The 21,876-nt window shown below is 42.4% G+C and overlaps 1 protein-coding gene across 22 annotated transcripts in view; it reads left to right on the forward strand.

Annotated features, from left to right (window-relative positions):
• LOC129695551 (receptor-type tyrosine-protein phosphatase delta-like) overlaps positions 1-21,876 on the forward strand; it is a 570,848-nt gene that overhangs the window by 505,661 nt on the left and 43,311 nt on the right. For all 22 annotated transcript variants that reach the window (XM_055632599.1, XM_055632618.1, XM_055632598.1 and 19 more), the window contains 3 exons: positions 8,661-8,836; positions 15,688-15,807; positions 16,451-16,605. In XM_055632599.1, coding sequence (XP_055488574.1) covers positions 8,661-8,836; positions 15,688-15,807; positions 16,451-16,605 — 451 coding nt within the window. The remainder of the gene's footprint in view (positions 1-8,660; positions 8,837-15,687; positions 15,808-16,450; positions 16,606-21,876) is intronic.

A 21,876-nucleotide genomic window follows, 5' to 3' on the forward strand; every position in this document is an offset into this window, starting at 1 on the left:
GAATTATAATGGCTGGCAACCCATTCCACTTCTCATTCACACAGAGCTTTATCTGTCCTTGGCCTCTTCCACTCTTTCATTCAAGATAGAGTCACACTGTGATACAGTGTGGAAACAGGCACTTCAGCCCAACTTGCCCACACCGGCCAATATGTCCCAGCTACGCTAGTCACACCTGCCCGCGTTTGGTCCATATCCCTTCTATCCATGTACTTGTCTAACTGTTTCTTAAATGTTGGGATAGTCCCAGCCTCAACTATGTCCTCTGGCAGCTTTTTCCATACACCCACCACCCTTTGTGTGAAAAAATCACCCCTCAGATTCCTATTAAATCTTTTACCCTTCACCTTAAACCTATGTCCTCTGGTCCTTGATTCCCCTACTCTGGGCAAGAAACTCTGTGCATCTACCGGATCTATTCCTCTCATGATTTTATGCACAAGAGTTGAAGAGTCTTGAGCCTAAGCATCAACTGTCCATTTTGTTTCATAGAAAAGCTCAGCAGGGCAGGTTGGGAGAAAAGACAGAGCAAACATTTCAAATCAAAGGCCTTTCGTGAGAAATGAAAAACATGACATAAAATTAGATTAAGTTGCTGAAAATATTGGGAGAGGCAGAGAGAACAAAAAGGAATCCCTGTGATTGGGTGGAGAAATCGAATGAATTAAGTGAACCAAGCAACTTAAAGAGGGCAGGGAATAGCAAAAGGTATGTCTGGAGAAAAATGTGAATGGAGAAGGTTGAAATTTGCAGGAGAAAGAGAAATGTGAGATACAAAGGCTGGATTGGTCGATAAACTGAATTTGCTGAATTCCATATAGCAGTTTTATTTTATCAAGGATGAACTGGCATGAAGCAACTCATCCTGATCAAATCCATTTACTTTTCTTGCTCTGTGGTGTACTTATTCTGGCAGCAGGAGCTAGGTTGCTTTTGCATGCTGTCAGACAGGGATTAGAGTATTCCAATCATGGTGTGTTGGATCGAATGCTACTCGGGTTGCTAGGGTGATAGGTAGGCACCTTTTTGAAGCTTGCTGAACCAGATGCTTGCTAGATCCTAGTTCGAGATCAATATCAAGATCATGAATTAAAGTTTTATTCTTGAGGACTACTGTGGGATTTGTAGCATACATAACAACAAAGTGAGCAATGTATATACTATAGAACTGAATCATGGCAATGTTACCATGAATTCAAAGCATAACAAAAGAAAGACATTGGAGTCTTTTTTTTTCTTTTCTTTTTTCCTTGATCTTTGCAGCTTTGCTAGTTTTGACTCATACCCCAATCATAGATAACGGAACATATCGGTGTATGTTAACTTGCTGGATACCTTTTCCTAGATTGATTTCCATGCCCTGTCCACATATACTACGGGCATTTATGGTACTTGCTGTTACCCTTCTAAGAATTGCCAAATCAACAAAGATAATTTGTCCGAACCTCCAGCAGAATAAAATCAATGTAAGAAACTCAATCATAGAATCACAGAATGGTTAATGTGTGCCACGTGACCATTTGGCTCATTGAGTACTTACGATCTTTAAATAAAAAATGTCCAGCTGGTCTCACTCCCCTGATATCTCCCTTCAAACCTATAAATTATTTCTTTACAGATACTTATCAGTTCTTCTTGTCAATATTATACCTGAATCTGCTTGCACTACTATCCCAGGCATCCTGGCATTCCATCCTTAACCTCGCACACCTTCAAATAATTGTTTGTCCTGTTGGTTTCATTTTCTTTGCCATCACCTTCACCACATGGTCCATGAGTTTGTGGTCCCTCCACAAATGGGAAACATTCCTCTTTACTCCGTCTGCATCCTTCCTTATTTAAAATCCATTCATTAAGTCACCTCTTAACGCCCTTGATTTGTGTTTACCCAATCTTCTCCAGTCTATCCACATAATTGAAGACCGTTCCTGGAACCACTTCTTTCCATTCTTCTGCACCCTTTCTGTGGTCTTTCGGTAGAGTTGCTGCTGTACAGTGCCTGAGACCAGGGATCGATCGATCCTGACTACGGGTGCTGGCTGTACGGAATTTGTACATTCTCTCTGTGATCACATAAGTTTTCTCCGGGTGCTCCAGTTTCCTCCTGCATTACAAAGACGTACAGGTTTGTAGGTTAATTGGCTTCTGTAAATTTTAAATTGTCCCTAGTGTGTAGGATAGTGCTAGTGTACAGGATGATCGCTGGTTGGTGCAGACTTGGTGGTCCAAAGGGCTTGTTTCAATGCTATATCTCTAATGTCAGTCTATATATTCTATTTACAAAGCAACAAACCTGTAGCCTCTTTGTATGATACATCTGCACGTGTTTGCTGGCTTGTTACACAGGACCCAGCCCCTCAGTGTCCAAGACCTTAGATTGCAGTCGCTCCAAAATCCTCTTAAATGCCACAATCCTATCTACTTCCACCATCTCCCCAGGCAGCGTGTTCCAGGATCCACCACTGTGCAAAACACTTGCCCTGCATGTCTGCAGAGAATTGTGGTGTACCCCAGACCACCACCCAAATCAACATCCCCACCATTGACACCGTTTACACTTCACGGCCTCGGCAAGGCCTCGAGCATAATCAAGGACACGTCGCACCCTAGCCACTTCCTCTTCTCCCCTCGCTCCTCGTGCACTAAACAATATTCATGTTGTTCCCTTCATCATATATGTGTACACTGTGTCTGGCTCCATTGTAATCATGCATTGTCTTTCCACTGACTTGGATAGCACATAACAAAAGCTCTTCATTATACCTTAGTACATGTGACAATAAACTAAACTCAAATTCAAACTCCTTTAATCTTTGTCCCTCTCACCTTAAAGCTGTGCCCTCTACTATTTGACATTTACACCCCTGGTGTGAAAGGTTATCATTGTTCAACCTATCTGGAAGCCTCAGAATGTTTCTGTTACGTCCCCTCTCAGACTCCGACACTCCAGAGAAAACAATTCCATTTTGTCCAACCTCTCCTTGCAGCTGACACCCTCTAATCCCTGCAGAATTCTGGTCAACCCCAAGAGACATTAAAACAGGAGTTACTATCACAAAACTGCACCATATCACCATATAACAATTACAGCATGGAAACAGGCCATCTCGACCCTTCTAGTCCGTGCCGAACACGTATTCTCCCCTAGTCCCATATACCTGTGATCAGACCATAACCCTCCATTCCTTTCCCGTCCATATAACTATCCAATTTATTTTTAAATGATAAAAACGAACCTGCCTCCACCACCTTCACTGGAAGCTCATTCCATACAGCCACCACTCTCTGAGTAAAGAAGTTCCCCCTCATGTTACCCCTAAACTTCTGTCCCTTAATTCTCGTCATGTCCCCTTGTTTGAATCTTCCCTATTCTCAGTGGGAAAAGCTTATCCATGTCAACTCTGTCTTTCCAGCTGAGTTTTTTGAAAGTCTGCCCAGCATTGAAAAGGCTACATTTCAGAAATGTATCACAAATGTGGCTTCCTATCCCCAAGTAAATGGATTTCCATGTAACCTTCAAACCTTGCATTCTGTAAAGTTAAATAAGTTAAAGAGTAAATTAATCAGCTACTAACTATACCATCCATTCTCCTTGTGGTTTAATTACTTCCTTTTGCTGATCAGGTGTACTTTGCTAATAATATATACAAATGACAGAGCATAAGTCAAGCCTTCCAAAAATCACCATGTGATTAACTAGCACCGAAAAGTATATTCTCTCTAATTTATCTGTTCCCTTTCATGATTCTGAGAGTAATGGTTCTGAATGTTGATGAGGCTTATCTGCAGAAAACATGGGCAGCATGCATGGCTTGTTGGAACAGGAGAGGGCCCCCTTATGCCAAGGCAATGAGATTTTGGCAGCCTCTGTGCTAGCCAGGGATGGTGGTGCCCGTTGCGATTGCAGAGGGTCATCTTCTTTTTTGTCTTGCCATTCATTTTTCTCTGCTCTTTGCAGAAGATGCCACAATGCATAAAGACAGTCATTAAGAGAGGATTTTGGAATAAAGGTTTTTTTTTTCTTTCGATTCAATAAATCTTCACTTTTGACTGAAGTATATATTGGCTCAATTCCTGTTCAAGCAAGGGAAAGTCTGAATCTACATTCGGAATTAAAAAGAACAAGCAGGGAATTGAGGGATGTAGACCATGTGTGGGCAGATGTTCAGTTTAAGGTGGCATCATGGTGGGCAGAAGGTCCTCTACTGTTCTATGTTCCAGATGCCCATCAAAATTAATTCTTGAAAATTCTATCCCATTAGCATGTATGCAAGGGCATGGTCTGTAGGTTGTCCTCTTATTGATGGAACCATAGATCATATTTGATTCTTTTCTGTGGTGCTGCTTGCACCATCTTCGAATAATCTTGATAATTGGCCACCTAGCCATCAACAAGGATCCCATTCAGCCCTTCCTGATATAGTCAGATGATGAAACTCCTCTCCAGCCTCCACTTTCCATTAACAGGCACATTTCCCTGCAAGTTAGGGTTTTCCAAGTACATCCTGTTCGGATGGATTGAGATTTATTTTTCTACTGCTCTTTCAGAATATGAATTCCAGACCCTTAGTTCATTCTAAATGAAAAATCATTTCCTTGTCTCGCCTCCAGTTGGTCTCCAATCTCTATACTTATAAAACTCTGATCTTGGATGTGTGTGTGTGTGTGTGTGTGTGTGTGTGTGTGTGTGTGTGTGTGTGTGTGTGTGTGTGTGTGTGTGTGTGTGTGTGTGTGTGTGTGTGTGTGTGTGTGTGTGTGTGTGTGTGTGTGTGTGTGTGTGTGTGTGTGTGTGTGTGTGTGTGTGTGTGTGTGTGTGTGTGTGTGTGATGTTCGGGTGCATTTCACATCCCCTCGAAAACACGACACGCTAACAGTGACATTTTTACATATTCCGATAGAGATTTATGCCACAATGTCAAAAATCGCCTTAACTGAAAATTTCATGCATTATTTCTTGAGTTATTTATGAAAATGTTCACAAATCTCAAATAACTTAGAAAATAAACGAGATGGTCTCGCTGATGATGTCACCATGGATCTGACTGCCTGCCTCTCCTCGCGCTGCGAGTAACGTTACCCCTGTTCTGTCTTCTGTATTTCTTGGCTTCTTAACTTTTACTTCTTTAAATTCATCACTTAGCGTTTTAAACTGCTGCTCAGCTTGTCCTGCGCGCTCCGCTAGGCTCCTTAAAGTTCTAGAACATGGCGGTGGCGGTCGTTATTGCCGCACGGATGAGGGTGTGAGGCAGTGTGATGGGAAGGGGGCTGTGGCGGCCATTACTCCCTCTGTGAGAGATCGTCTATGGAGACATGCGATTCCTCCGTCGATCACAGGGTTTCGGGGAATCATGATGCCTTTTCCTCGTTGGTGATCCCGATCCCACCTGGCGATCTCTGGCCGTCAAGGTGGACGGCCTCCTACCCGTCTCCCCTGCCCGATCGCCTGTCACGCGGATGGGTTTGTTTCCCCCCACGGAAGCCACGATCAGCCGGCTCTCCGCTGCTTTTGACCATCCTCAGATCGCACCCGCCCGCGGCCTCCCTCAAGTCTCCGCCGCCAGCTCGCTGTGGGTCGCGCAGCCTGCTCATCACCCGGCTCCCCTCCTCTCGCCCCCTCCTCTCCCCCCCTTCCTCTTCCCCTCCTACTCTCCCCCCCTCCTACTCTCCCCCCTCCTCCTATCCTCTCCCCCCCTCCTCCTCCCCCCCTCCCTCCTCCTCCCCTCTCCTCCTCCTCTCCCTCCCCTCCTCTCTCCCTCTCCCTCCCTCCTCCTTCTCTCCCCCTCTCTCCCCCCCTCCTCTTCCCCCCCCTCCTCTCCACCCTCCTTCCTCTCACCCACCTCCTCTCTCCTCCCTCCTGTCTCCCCCTCCTCTCTCCCCTCCACTCCTCTCCCTCTACCCCCTACTTTTCTTCCACCCTCTCTCCCCCTCTCTGCCCCCTCTAACCCCTCCTCTCTCTCCCCTCCTCTCCCCCCTCCCCCCTCCCCCCCCGCCCCCCCCCCACCCCCCTCCCCCCTTTACCCCCCCCCCACCCCCCTCCCTCCCCCCCTCCCCCCCCCCCCCCCCCCGGTGTGTGTGTGATGCCGCAGGCCGTCCCCCCCCCCACCCCCCCCTCGCACCTGCATGTTGAGGGGTCGGGACCCAATTGGTCCGACGGTCTAGTTTACTTTAAATCTCTAACCCTTTGATTTTAACCTACGACCTAGGACAATTGATATTTGCCCCTCACTGAGCTATTTCTGGATCCAAATTACCCCTCTCCTTGGAGCCTATGAGTTTTACAGTTTAGATCAGCCATGTGGCACCTTGTCAAAAGTTTTGTGAAAAATCCACGTAGATTACATCATACAATCGTCCTCAGTGAATCTCGTTATGTCATCAAATTATTCAGTCAGGTTACTCAGACGGAACCTTCCCTCAACAAATCTACCCTGATTATCCGCGATTAATCCGTGTCTTTCGAAATGATCTTTTGTTTTACCCTGAAGAACGGATTCCAGTGATTTGTTGACTGCTGAAGTTGCACTAACTGGTCAATCGTGAATAATATCTCCCTGAATAATAGTTCAACATCAGCATTCTTTCGATCAATCTGTCGCTACACAGGATTGAAAGAGCCTTTGCAATGATCTCTTTTTTTGCTTTTAATAGTCTGGGATATATTTTATTGGGGGCAGATGATTTATCAGTTTTTAAAGATAATAACCCATTAATACTTACCCTTTTCCTGTGACTAAGCACCCAATATTTCACACTTCTTCATTTTAACTATGATGCCAGCATCATCTGGAGAGTTAGATAGAGCTCTTAGGGCTAGCGGAATCAAGGGATATGGGGAGAAGGGAGGAACGGGGTACTGATTGTGGATGATCAACCATGATCACATTGAATGGCGGTGCTGGCTCGAAAGGTCGAATGGCCTACTCCTGCATCTATTGTCTATGTATCTATATCTCCCGATAATAGCAGCAAAGTGTTCATGAAGAATCCAACCCATCACTTCTGCTTCCAAACCCTTTTGTAATCCCTAATCCCACATCAATCTCAGCACGTTCCTCTGTTATCCCCCTGTTCTTTATAGACACATTGAGTCATACAGCACAGAAACAGACGCTTCAACCGATCTTGTAATTTCAGACCATCATGTACACATCGACCCTAATATCATTTACCAGCACGCCCATAATCTGGTAATTCAAGTGCAACCACACTCTGAGTGAAACCAATCTTCCTCAGATCCCCTCTTACCCTCGATCTCCTCACTGTAAATCTATACCCTTTGGTTTTGGACATCTCCATTACAATGAAAGGCTTCTCAGTATCTATGCTATCTATGCCTTTCATAATTTTGTACCACCTCTATCAGGTTCCACCTCAGCCTCCTCTGCTTCAAGGAAAATTTCTCCAGTCACTCTTTGTAACTGAAATAATCTATCCCAGTCAACGTCCTGGTAAATCACCCCTGCACTCTCTTCGTAATGGTCTCACTAGTGCCATGTACAGTTGCAGTAAGACTTGAGCAAAAAAAACAAACTACTGGGGGAATTTAGCATGTGTGGATGGAAATAGACAGACAATGTTTCTGGTTGGGACTCCTCTAGCAATTTATTGTTTGATCAAGATTCCAGCAGCTGCAGTTTCTTGGCTTTGTGGTGAAATTTCCCTTCTTTCATACATCTTTATTCAGAGGGTGGTGAATCTGTGGAATTCATTGCCACAGATGGCTGCGGAGTTCAAGTCATTGGGTATTTTTATGACACAGATTGACTGATTCATGATTCGTAAGGGTGTCGGGGGTTATGGGGGGAAAAGGCAGGAGAATGGGGTTGAGAGGGAAAGATAGATCAGCGGAGTAGACTTGATGGGCCGAATGGCCCTATTCTGCACATGAACTTACTGACAGCAACTTCTTGAAAAGGACTGTATCAATTACCCACTGCATCTCTTTTACTCATGACGCATTATGAATCCCCACTTAGTTCCTTGGACAATTGAATTTAGCCCTATAAAACATCATTCCGGGAGGCAACAATCATGTCAGGTGAAAGCTGGAGGATTCAGCTGGTGTGTTGTTGATGTAGTTTGGGAGCAATCTCAATAACTATCTGTCAGCAACGACAGAGATTCAGAACCCAAGTGAGTCCAAAGAACCAGGCAAATAGCTTTCAACTAAAGCAGACTGCAAACTACTAAAGAAATGGTAAGCGTTGACGAGGGAACATTGCCCTTGTGCTTCCTTTGCCATACAAAGTACCCATTTATCGAAGAATAATGCTTGTCATATTTGGGCCGGGTAAAGGGGGATTTTGTGTAGTTAAACAAATGTTCCCAGCTTAAAGCCTCTGCCTCTCTGAGGTACAGTAGATTGTTCAAGAATAGTGATCCTGTTGAGTGAAGATGATGGGGTGCATCTGCCTTTTCATTAGATTAACATAGTATTTAAAAAAATCCAAAGATTTTAAATATTTAATCCTTTGAAAGATGAGCTGCTAAGTTTTCATGAGCTCACACATTATAAATACATTAGTTTAACGAGCACTATTATCTTTGAATGTTCCATTGTCTTACAGCAACACATTGGCTTCTGCAAGAGATTAAAGAAAAATCTATTTTCTCCTGAAATTTTGTAACTTATAAAAAACAATTCTTTGCTCCCTTTGTAGGCATTCCAGGAAGTGATTACTCTAACTCCAACTACATCGATGGCTATAGAAAGCAAAATGCCTACATTGCCACACAGGGGCCCCTGCCCGAGACGTTCGGAGATTTTTGGAGGATGATATGGGAGCAACGAAGTGCAATTGTTGTGATGATGACCAAACTGGAAGAAAGGTCACGGGTAGGTAAACCACCGCAATATTTAATGGGTTGAGTTAACTGTAATTAAAGAGGCAGAAAATCCTTGTTTGGCCATTGGAGTGAAAAGAGCAACAGTGTGGACACGTAACTTTCACAGTTGACACTCTGCTTTACTCGGCTCTGGAAACGAATGATATGAAGGCTCCACAATAGACAGTCAACACTCTATAGTGCATGATTAATTCAATTATAAAAGCTGAATTTCTGCCATATTCTCTAATGTAAATCTGTTGGTACATTTTCATGTTCTATTCATTCTACTCTTATGTCTCCAAGACAAGAGTAGAATGAGGCCATTCGATCATAGCTGATCTATTTCTCCTCTCAACCCCATTCTCCTGCCTTCTTCCTGTAACCCTTGACACCTTTCCTAATCAAGAACATACCAATCTCCACTTTAAAAATACCCAATGACTTGGCCTTTACTACTGTCTGTGGCAACGGATTCCAGAGATTCGCCACCCTTTCGCATTTTATCTTGGTGCTTTTGGGAATATTTTTTAAAAATCAATCTTTTGCATAGATAACAAGATGTGTCCTAACTCACACTGGCCTGACCACAGAAATCTCATAGTTTAGTAGTGATAAGTTTATTTAAGATCAGTTTATTGTACAGTCACATTACCTTTTGTTAATAATCTTATCTCAGCATAAACCAGTCATATTATATTCAATGTGATCATCGCTGATCATCGCCAATCAGTACCACGTTCCTGCTTTCACTCTCTTTAAGAGCCCTATCTAGCTCTCTCTTGAAAGCATCCAGAGAACCGGCCTCTACCGCAGATAATTCCACAGACTCACAACTCTCTGTCTGAAAAAGTTTCCTCATCTCCGTTCTAAATGGCTTACTCCTTATTCTTAAACTGTGGCCCCTGGTCCTGGGCTCCCTCAACATCGGGAACATGATTCCTGCCTCTAGCGTGTCCAAACCCTTAACAATCTTAAATGTTTCAATGAGATACCCTCTCATCCTTCTAAACTCCAGAGTGTACAAGCCCAGCTGCTCCATTCTCTCAGCATATGACAGTCCCGCCATTCCGGGAATTAACCATGTAAACCTACGCTGCACTCACTCAATAGCAACAATGTCCTTCCTCAAATTAGGGGACAAAAACTGCACACAATACTGCAGATGTGGTCTCACTAGGGCTCTGACAATTGCAGAAGGACCTCTTTGCTCCTATATTCGATTCCTCTTGTTATAAAGGCCAACATGCCATTTGCTTTCTTCACTGCCTGCTGTACCTACATGCTTACTCTCATAGACTGATGTATAAGGACCCCCGGATTCCATTGTACTTCCCCTTTTCCCAACTTGACGCCATTTAGATAGTAATCTGCCTTCTTGGTTTTGCTACCAAAGTGGATAACCTCTCATTTATTTGCATTAAACTGCATCTGCCATGCATCTGCCCATTCACCCAACCTGTCCAAGTCACCCTGCATTCTCATAACTTTGTGAGTATAGTCTCATAGAGCTGTGAATCTGTGGAATTCTCTGCCACAGAAGGCAGTGAAGGCCAATTGACTGGATGTTTTCAAGAGAGAGTTACATTTATCTCTTAGGGCTAAAGGAATCAAGGGATATGGAGAAAAAAGCAGGAATGGGGTACTAATTTTAGATGATCAGCCATGATCATGTTGAATGGCGGTGCTGGCTCGAAGTGCAGAATGGCCTACTCCTGCAACTATTTTTCTACATTTCTATGTATTTATGCTATGGACAAATTGGAGCAGAACAAATATTTAATTGCACTGAATTGTAAAATATTTCTCCCTGATGTTTTAATATATTGGTATTTGTTACATACATTGATCTGTGGTGTGGGTCTCTGATGACATTAGCTGCCTCCTTTAGACAGCATATCCTGTAAATTGCTACAATACAGGGGAGGTCAGCACCTGTGATGGACAGACAACTCTTTCTGTCAAAGCTCTTCTGCTTATTAACCCATGACTCTTGACCAGGATCAATTGGAATTAGCCTTGACAGGTCCCATTTCTAGATGGCATGGCCAGGGTGGAAACATGAGCTTTCAGAAATACTGCCACCTACAGGAGAAACCATCCCCTTTTTGGCTTAATTGACCCAGAGTTAGGTGGGGTTCAATGAGTTAATGAGACCTTATTGTCATATGTACCGAGGTGTAGTGAAATGCTTTGTTTTGCATGTAACCTGGCAAAATCATACAGCAGACCTCACCTGGACAGTACACAAGAGTCACCACATTTCTGGCACTGACTCATTTTTCAAGTCACAACAGTTAACCGAACAATTGGTGGACTTTTGGTCAGTGGTTATCGGTGATTTGGAGAATAATGACCAAAGCAGAAAATGAACAGAGACATTCCCCAAAATCTCATCCTTCATCACAAACACATATATAACAGAGGCGTTTTCACACAGCAGCAGTTCAATTCTTTAAACCAGAGTAGTGGAAGCAGGTGGTGTGACACAAGCCAGGCATTCTCACCCGACACACCAGTGTGCTCGCATTTTGGGACCTCTGCATACCAGGCATTCAGGAGCAATCAACCCAGCTAAAGATAGAAAGCCTAGAGCTCCTAGACTGAATTAACTCAGCAAGCTGGTCTAAAACTATAAATGACCGAAACAAATGTGGGTGGATATGAATCGATTGATTTCCCCAGCGCTCACACCCAGCTTCTATTTGGATCAGATTTCTGATGGCATTTCCATGACAGCAGAATTCAAACAAATGTATGGAGTACAAAGTAATGCCCTACTTTAAATTGAATAAGTCTGAGGAAGAGGCCCAACTGAAAACGTCCCCTGTCCATGTTCTCCTGAGATGCTGCCTGGCTCGCTGAGTTCCTCCAACACTTTGTGTCTTTCCTTGTAATGCTTCATGCTTCGGTGATACAAGGCTCCTATTAGTTCTTAATTGGTATCCAGACGTACTTTGTATCTGAAGTGTTGTCCATGTAATTACAAAGAACGCCATCTTTGTAATTGGAGTTACCACGTTCGACACCATATGCAGCGTTTACGTAGAGTAGATATCCACAGAGCAGGCGACCATAACATCACCTTGTACCATTTGCTGATGTTGCTGATATTGGGCCAGGCCCTCTCTTAACCCGACACAGTGAAATGTAAAGTTGTGTGAAAGGTAATCCACTGAAGCTATTAAGGGGCATCAACTGCTTAAGGTTGCTGGTCTGGTGTTGTGGCAATTCAATGAGATTTGAGTATTACGGGATGCTGTCCGTATAGACTTTACAGATTCTCCCTGTGATCATTTGGGTTTTCTCTGGATGTTCTGCTTTCTCCCCTCGTTCCAAAGCTGTGCAGGTTTGGAGGTAAATTGGCTTCTGTGAATTGCCCCTCGTATACAGGATAGAACAAATGTAAGGGTGATCGTTGGTCAGTGTAAATTTGGTGGGTAAAACTAAACTAAACTGAACTATCTCTGTCTCTCATCATTTTATAAACTTCTTTCAGGTCACTCCTCAGCCTCCTTGGCTCCAAGGGAAACAACCCCTCCAATCTTTCTTACAAAAACTTCAGCTTTTCCAATCTTTCCACTGCTACTCTGTGGATGAGGAGCACTGCTCCTTGCAGATGCCACAGTGTAAACTTCTCATCACTGAATTCCCATCCATGAATCATAGTCACACAGCGTGGAAACAGTCCCTTTGGCCCAGCTTGCTCATGCCAAGCAAGCTGCCCAATCTACACTATTCCCACCTGCCTGCATTTAGTCCATATTCCTCTAAACCTTTTTTGCCATATACCTTTCCAAGTGTATTTTAAATTTTGTTATAGTGCCTCCTTCTCCCATAGTACCTCCTTCTCCCATATACTGTGTGAAAAAGTTGCCCCTCAGATTTATATTAATTCTTTTTGCTTTCACCTTAAACCTATGTCCTCTGTTCTTGATTCCTCTACTTTGGGTAAAAGACTGTCATCTATATCTATTCCCCTCATGATCTTGTACACCTCAATAAGATCATCCCTCCTCAGCTCTAGGGAATAAGGTCCTAGTAGGCCCAACCTCTCCCTGTGGCTCAGGCCCTCAAGTCCTGGCAGCAGGGTGACCAAAACACACAATACTCCAAATATGGCCTCACCAACATCTTGTGTAACTGTTGGAGAGGGAAATGGTTAAACAGTTACTGAACATTGACCAGGGTGTCAGTTGATGATTAAAAAAAATGTGGACCATCCTTACCCTCTTCTTGAAGCCACAATAAGTAGTCATTCTTCAAGAGGGGTGGCACAGTGGCACAGCTGGTGGAGCTGCTGCCTCACAGAGACCAAGACCAGGATTCGATCCAGACCTCAGATGCTGTGTCAGCATGGAATTTGCTAGTTTTCCCTGTGACCACATGGATTTACTGTTTCCTCCCACATCCCAAAGAAAGAAGGGTTTGTAGGTTGATTGGCCTCTATAAATTGCCCCTGGTGTCCAGGGAGTGGACACAAAAGTGGGATAACATGAAACTAATGTGAGCGGGTGATCAACGCGTGTCTTGGACTCGTTGCTGTATCTTTCATTCCATCAATCAGCAAGAGATGTGAGGCTCAACTTTGTTGATGCTTGTATTTTGCGACACTATTGCAGGATAAAATTCCAGCTGTTATGGGCCAAGTGAGTTATCGCAAATGCAGATAGAAGCAGTACCTATTTATGCCTCAGCCCTTACAGATTTCCTGGAAATTGCATGCAGTGAGATTATACTTGATCTGACTGGAAAATATGAATTGCAAGTTATTATCTTCCATTAACAATTGCGCGCGCTCACAAGCATTGGGTGGAAGGAACAAATGGAAAAACCTTTCCTCAGTAAATAAATTTATCACAAAATTCTGTGAGGATTAAACAGTAATTAGTTTTATTTCCGCATTCGTTCAATTCCGGAAATATAACTCTGAGCTGAACTGCATGCAACACAGCAGTTTGGAGCAAAATGATGAATTTAGTGTGCTGTGAAGAAATTGGAAAATGTGACAGTAATATATTAGTTTTAGTCACAGTGCAGAGGTTCTCAAAGAATCCCATATCTAAAATTGCACAGGCAGGATAAACAGCCCTATTGTTAGAATGGAACCATAGGTGTCAAGTTGGAATGTTTTGCATAATTACTCACAGGGAAAACAAAGAATGTTGTATAAATTATCATTCATTTGATGCTGGTAAGACTTTAGCCCTCGGTAGCTCTTTCTGCCATTGCCTGGAATTGTTCTTGTGATAAGGACCTAATGATTAACACATTGCTTTTTATATATTTAAGTATTGGTAGTGGCAATAAAAAGATATGTTTGCTTTCAAAATCTATCCGTTGCAATAAATGTAATAGCATTTCATAACCACTACCCTCCAGCAAAACCAGTAGTAATTAGTATAATTATAATATTGGACCATTTAACAGCTTATATAAAATGCTATGTCTCTGTGTTTTATTATTTTGTTATCCCATAAGCCTGTGATCAGCTTTTTAGTACATATTAACCTGAGGATGCATTTGTTTAAGCAGATAAGGTTGGCTAGCATAAATTACCAACATTACTCTGTAAACCTTGATTTAATGCTAATGAAGTGACATATACCTTTAGATAATTTTGCTTCTGTAACCTGTATTCCAGGAGGTGAACTGTCTTATGTGTAAATTATGTAAAATTAGCAATGCAATGGCCAGTAGATAGTTTGAGGTTGGATCTATTCTGCAATACCAAAGTATGTTCAGAGGACATAATTTAATGTGAGTAGGGGAAGATTTAACAAGGGATTTACTGAGAGGTAACTTTTTCACACAAAGGGTGGTTGGTATATGGAACGAGCTGCCAGAGGAGGTCGCTGAGGCAGGTACTATCGCAACATTTAAGAAACATTTAGACATGTACATGGATAGGACAGGTTCAGAGGGATATGGGCCAAGTGCAGGCAAGTGGGACAAGTGTAGGTGGGACATGTTGGACTGTGCGGGCATGTTGTACCAAAGGGTCTGTTTCTACGCTGTATGACTCTATAACTCTATGACTATGTGACGGAACCAGGAGCAAATGCTTATAGCAAGAAACGGATTCTGAAAGGAAAAAGTCTGACAAAGTGTGGCAGACCCAAAACATTGACTGTTTCCCTTTTCACAGATACTGACCGAGATTTCTAGCATTGTCTGTTCTTGTTTTAGCTTCACAGCATTTGCAGGCTTTTTTAAAATGTTTCACATTTTACACAAAGTTTGCATTATGTAAATCTGATGTAAAATGAATGATATTGTGCATTTAAAAACTCCTTTTGTAGTTCCCAGGCCCGCACCCACTTCTGTCTGTAGCCGTCTTTGGTTTTTTTTTCCAGCTGTTGCTTTGCTTTCAACACCAATGCAACGTTGAAAACAAAATTACAATGCACTTTTCTGACCCTGCATTGCAAAAAACACCTAAACCCCCTTTTTTAAATCACTCGTGTCAATAGTTATTAAATGGATGAAAATTTTACCTTGGCCTTTGTTTGAACAAACCTACCATTTCTTGCAGCACCTGGATCCAAATGCCCTTTATGTTGGCAGAGGTAACATTTGGAACACTTTGTAACCAAGTGAGATTTTTTTTCTCTTTAAGCATCAGATATCCCTAAAAGTTAGTCACTTGGGAAAATTCTTGATTGATTTACGTGTATTAAGGATTTACTTCTGAGTTCTGTTTTCATACAATGAAATAATTTAATTCATAATAAAGTCAATATCATGACTGTGAGTTTATTAAAAAAAATAATGTTAATTAATAATATATTTGAAGGACATTGTTTATGAGTGTATTAATTAATTATCTGGAAGGTACACTAATTATATTTATTTTTGCAGGTGAAATGTGACCAGTATTGGCCTTCCAGAGGTACAGAAACCTTGGGATTAATCCAAGTCACTCTGCAGGATACAGTTGAACTGGCAACCTACTGCGTGAGAACATTAACATTAGACAAGGTATATCTTCTGTTCATTTAAAGATATTTTTTCAAATGTGTCTAAACTTCTTTTCTCACCCTAGTTGTCCTTGCTGATAACCTGTCAGCAGCTATACCTGTTTTCACTAGACCTGGCTGTCTTATTATCTGAGGGGGATGTTAAACAAAGATCTTTTCCCTCTGAATCACATGCAAGAGAAGCACGCACCATTATAAACACATCTTGTTACAGCCTTCAGCAAACATTTGCGGTTACAGACTCATTTTAGTTCATTAGGTGAAGGGACTTACTGCAGTCTGACATCTGTAGGTCAGATGTCTACATTTTCTGTGTTTAAATTGAATCTGAGGTTGTTAAACCTGGAAAGCAAGTCTTACTTTAAGAACTGAAGCCAACAAGCAGTGTAATTTGAACTGCAGCTGGCAGGAAGTCATTGTGTACAGCAGACTGTGGAAAACCTCAGCTTACCAGCCTGCCTAACATGAAGAAGGTTCTCCACCAGAAAAGTCACCCATTCCTTCTCTCTGGAGATACTGCCTGTCCCGCTGAGTTACTCCAGCATTTCCTGTCTATTTTCTGCCTAACATTAACTTTTTTTTTTTTAATTGGGCTGTTGGGAATGTGCTGATCAGTTTGAAGTAATCCCACCTTTCCCTTACAGATTGGCTCCAGTGAAAAGAGGGAAGTGCGACAATTCCAATTCACAGCGTGGCCTGATCACGGGGTTCCAGAGCACCCTACGCCATTCCTGGCCTTCCTACGGCGTGTGAAAGCTTGCAACCCTCCAGATGCTGGGCCTATGGTTGTACATTGCAGGTAGGTGGCTCTTACAAGGACAACACGGCAGTCAGGCAGCCAGGGGTTAATTTATTTTAAACATTTATTTGGTTGGCCAACCCTCCAACAAACTGTCACAATACTGGCTGGCTTTCTTTCTTCCAACTTTTGTAAAAAAACTTAATGCAACAAAATCTGCAGAAAGATACTAATACCAAACACATTGCGTAAATGTATTTCCCATCGTTCAAAGCAGAAAGATTAACTCACGGTTTACTTCTCCAGTGAAATGCGGAGAGACAGGTGCCATGCAATTGATTGGTGCTGGTTTAGGGTCATTAAATGGTTGAAATGTCACAGCCCAGAGAACATTTGGTTTGAGGAACTCCGGTTGCAGAATTCTGCAGCCAACATTGTCCAAGATCACAGATGTTGCTGGGCATCAAAGCATGAATTTAGGCTCCTCCATATGTGAGCCAGCCAGTTGCAGAGATGTCTCATGGAGCAAATCATGACTTCATGCAGCTCAAAGTTGGTCTGTGATTTTGCTCTTGCCATTCCATTTTTTTTTCATAAGTTCACAAGTGATAGGAGAAGAATTAGGCCATTCAGCCCATCAAGTCTGCTCCACCATTCCATCATGGCTGATGTATCATTCCCTCTTAACTCCATTCTCCTGCCTTCTCCCCATAACCCCTGACCCTCGTACTAATCAACAATCTATCTCTGCCTTAATAATATCCATTGAACGTCCTTTAATTCTGAGTTTATGACCTCATATCCTAGATATTCCCACCAGTGGAAACATCCTTTCCACGTCCACTCTATCCAGGCCTGGATTTCTTCACTAGATTTAAATTGCGGGTGCACATAGATATTTGACCTGGTTTTTAGCGAGATTTTACTGTTCGTCTCCACAGGGAGGGATTTTTGCTCTAATCTTCATGCTAGTCGTTGCATTGTAGTACAGGAAGTAACAGGGTATCCTGGGAGTGTGTTCTCACTGTCCATTTCCTCTTCTGCTGTGTTACTGGAAGAATGATTCTTATCTGCACTTTTAAGTCATATGCTGAGAGAATGGAGCAGCTGGGCTTGTATACTCTGGAGTTTAGAAGGATGAGAGGGCATCTTATTGAAACATATAAGATTATGAAGGGTTTGGACACGCTAGAGGCAGGAAACATGTTCCTGATTTTTGGGGAGTACAGAACCAGGGGCCACTGTTTAAGAATAAGGGGTAAGCCATTTAGGACGGAGATGAGGAAACTCTTTTTCACACAGAGAGTTGTGAGTCTGTGGAATTCTCTGCCTCAGAGGGCAGTGGAGGCAGGTTATCTGGATACTTTCAAGAGAGAGCTAGATAGGACTCTTAAAGATAGCGGAGTCAGGAGGATTGGGGAGAAGGCAGGAACAGGGTATTGATTGGGGATGAACAGCCATGATCACATTGAATGGTGGTGCTGGCTCGAAGGGCTGAATGGCCTACTCCTGTCTATTGTCTAAGTCAGATTTCATTTTGAGATTCTGTCTTTTTAATGTTTATGTATGAGCAAATTGTAGGTCATCCTCTGTTAGAGTTTGATGAGTGAGTGTCCAGAGTAAATTTTCCAGAGTTTATAAAATCAAAAATAATCATCTAGTTTAGTTTTACTTTAGAGCTACAGCATGAAAACAGGCAGTTTGGCCCACTGAGTCCACGGCAAGCATGGACAACCCATTCACACTGGTTCTATGTTATCTCATTTTCACATCCACACCCAACGCACTTAGGGCAATTGACAAAGGCCAATTAACCAGCAAACTCACACATCTGTGGGATGTGGAAAGAAACTGGAGCACCTGGAGGAAATCCTCACAGTCACAAATCCCATATAGGCAGCAGGCCGAGGTCAGGATCAAACCCAGGTCTCTTGCACTGTGAAGCAACATCTCTACTAACCGTGCCACTGTGCCACCCACTGCATGGTCAGTCCGTGGAGAAGTCTACCCAAATGGTGAGAGTAGTCAACATTTTGCCATGGTACAGACGCTGCCTCTTAGCTCTAATGTTCTATCTTGATCTAACCCACTGTCTGTGCAAAGTTGCATATTCTTTCTGTGACCATGTGGGTTTCCTCCAGGTACTTTGGTTTCCACCCATATCCCAAAGAGTTGTCAGCTGTAACTCGTGTGTAGGTAGGCGGAAAAAACTGTAGGAGTGTGGGTTATTCATTGAATGGTGGGCAGAATAGAATGGGATGGATATAGGATGCATTAGGATACAGATGAGTACTTGATAGTGAGCAAGGACTCAGTAGGCCACAAGGTTGATTTTATGTTGCATGACTGTGACTTATACACATGAAAATTACTTAGGTTTCTTTCTTTTTGGAATTCAGTTTAGGAATAATCTGAATTATATGTTGGTGGTTGTGGTATACTTGAGAGGAAGAAAACTGGTTTTGGACCTATAAAAAGAATAAAGGAAAAACTTGCATCTACATATCACCTTTCATAAACTTAACAACGCACAAAGCTTTTTACATCAAGAAAGTATTTTTCTTTGCACTCTTCTAATGTAAAAGACATAACAATGAATTTGTACACAACCAAATTTGACACATTTTAGTGACTTCAAGATAACCTTTTCCAGGGATATTGATTGAGGAAATGATATTAGCTCAGTTTAGTGTAGAGATGCAGCGCGGAAACAGACCCTTTGGCCCACCGAGTCCACACCAACCAGCTATCCCTGCACACTAGCACTATCCTAGTAATAGGAAAGAGAATCAGCATTCATTATGGATTACTCCAGCAAAGATGCAGCATAAACATAAGGAACTAAATGGTGTTCTTCAATAAGCAACGTTTCCACAATTTCATCTTTTCATAGAAACATAGAAACATAGAAAGAAGGTGCAGGAGGAGGCCATTCGGCCCTTCGAGCCAGCACCGCCATTCATTGTGATCATGGCTGATCATCCCCTATCAATAACCCGTGCCTGCCTTCTCCCCATATCCCTTGACTCCACTAGCCCCTTTTCATAAGTGATAGGAGCAGAATTAGGCCATTCGGCCCATCAAGTCTACACCGTCATTCAATCATGGCAGATCTATCTCTCCCTCCCAGCCCCATTCTCCTGCCTTCATAACCTCTGACCAATGCTAATCAAGAATCTAACTATCTCTGCCTTAAATATAACCACTGACTTTGCCTCCACAGCCTTCTGTGGCAAAGAATTCCACAGATTCACCACCCTCTTACTAAAGAAATTCCTCCTCGTCTCCTTAAAGAACACCCTTTTATTCTGTAGCTATGGCCTCTCCTCCTAGACTCTCCCACTAGTGGAAACATCCCCTCCCCATCCACTCTATCCATGCCTTTCATTATTCTCATCTATCAATAAAGCGAGGGTTTTCAGGGGAATGTGTCTCCTGCCATTGTAAAAGGATAACCATTTAAAATATTGCCAGCAGCACTTGATAGTTAACAAAACCAAGTTGAACACATTAGGCAAAGAGAAACTGCTTCAAGATTACGTGCAGTGGTTTTAATGCCATCTGATGTAAGGACTTTAACTGACTCGGAGAAATGCAGCATTAAAGAAAGGACAGTTAAAATAAATTGAACCTGTGGAAGGTCTGATGAAAGTTGACATTTCTGGCAGGGTATAAATGAATCAGTATGAATTATTTGTACAAATGAATTATTTCTGAAAGAGGCACAAGTTCATTTTTATAACACCTTGAAAGTGAGGGAAATTACCCCAAATGGTCCTCATCCATGTAAAAAAAAATCCTCCAGATTATCACTGTATTATGGATTTGATTTTATGTTTAGCATTTTCGGTCCCATTTGGGGTTTATGATTCAAATTTAGCTGAGATCTCTTTAAATAATAACTCGTACACCTTGTGCTCTGAAGTCCATATTTTTCCATATTTCCGTGACAGTGTAGAAGGAGGCCACTTCATTCTATCAGAAATCAGCAGGCTCATAAAACTCATAGAGTAATCCATTCCCTGGAATTTTTCCCTATTTTCTATCAAATCTACCCAGAATCTACCACTCACCTACCTACATTTTGCAACTATTTACATTGGGCAATTAATCTACCAGCCAACACATCTGCCGGGTGTGTGGGGAAGCTGGAGTACCCAGGAGAAACCCCCACTAGTTCAGGGAGAACATGCAAATTCCACGGAGGCACCACTGAAGGTCAGGATAGAACCCGGGTCTCTGGGACTTGTGAAGCAGCTGCCCTACCACTCATATCACTGTGCTACTCTTCTTAAAAGGGGAATGCTGACTGCTTCGACCATTTGGGGAGTCTACTCTACTGTCGGACCACTTAGACATTCAATGGTTGTTTATACTCAACATGTTTCATTGATATTTTACTCTGAGCACTCAAACTCTGTTGGGGAATGACCGATGCTTAGCTTATAGATAAACATCAGATACACAACATTCCTCAAAATGAAATATGCACCATATTAACCTCAGACGTGCGGTTAAGAATAATTCTTCCGGCACCTCAACAGAAGAGAATATGGACAGTGTAAACACACCAGGGCATCTTGTCACTTCCTGCACTGCAGTGCAACAACTAATGAGGTGTTTCTGAAAAATGTTCTTGCTTGAATTGAAGAACAGCAACATCTGTGCCATCTTAAAGGTCATACACCTTGCATTGTCACAGAAGAAATTAGTGTCACCTATGGATAAGCAAAAAAGAGACTTGAATTATGTACTTCCAGTAGATTAGCTTTTCATTGCAACAGGCATTGGTCCACTGAGCACAAGGTGGAATTTGTCATTGTTTGGCTGTTCGGATGTTGACACACATTTTGAGTATTGCTGCAAATCCACCTCTTGTTTCCATCGACGGTAGTTGAGTGAAGATTTCATGGATTTTGGCATTTTCAGTTAAAAATAATCTGCTAGGATCTGGTGTTAATGGAGTTTGAATTAGAATGATTGGTCAATGAGGGAAAATAACACAGCAATCTGGTGTAAAACTGAGAAGCAATTTACATGCAATATAATAACTGCAGACAACACAGAATAAGGAGATATTTGTAGCCTTAACTGGAACAGTGTGTTTTATGTGATGGATCACATTTTTTATCAACATAGCATTTGGTCATACAGCCAAATTTCAGGCTCACTGTACGTCAGATTACAGACCTGATATTGGTCAGATTGGGATAAATCTTGCAAGCTCTCAGCTGCCATGTGAATTTTGTCCCTCGTTTATTTATTTATTTATTTTGCCCTTGCATAGGCTATTTGTCACCCTTGAAACACATTGTGAATCGTAATTGAGGT

This window comes from Leucoraja erinacea, chromosome 3 (genome assembly GCF_028641065.1).
Source record: "Leucoraja erinacea ecotype New England chromosome 3, Leri_hhj_1, whole genome shotgun sequence".
NCBI classification, from domain to species: Eukaryota; Metazoa; Chordata; class Chondrichthyes; order Rajiformes; family Rajidae; genus Leucoraja; species Leucoraja erinaceus.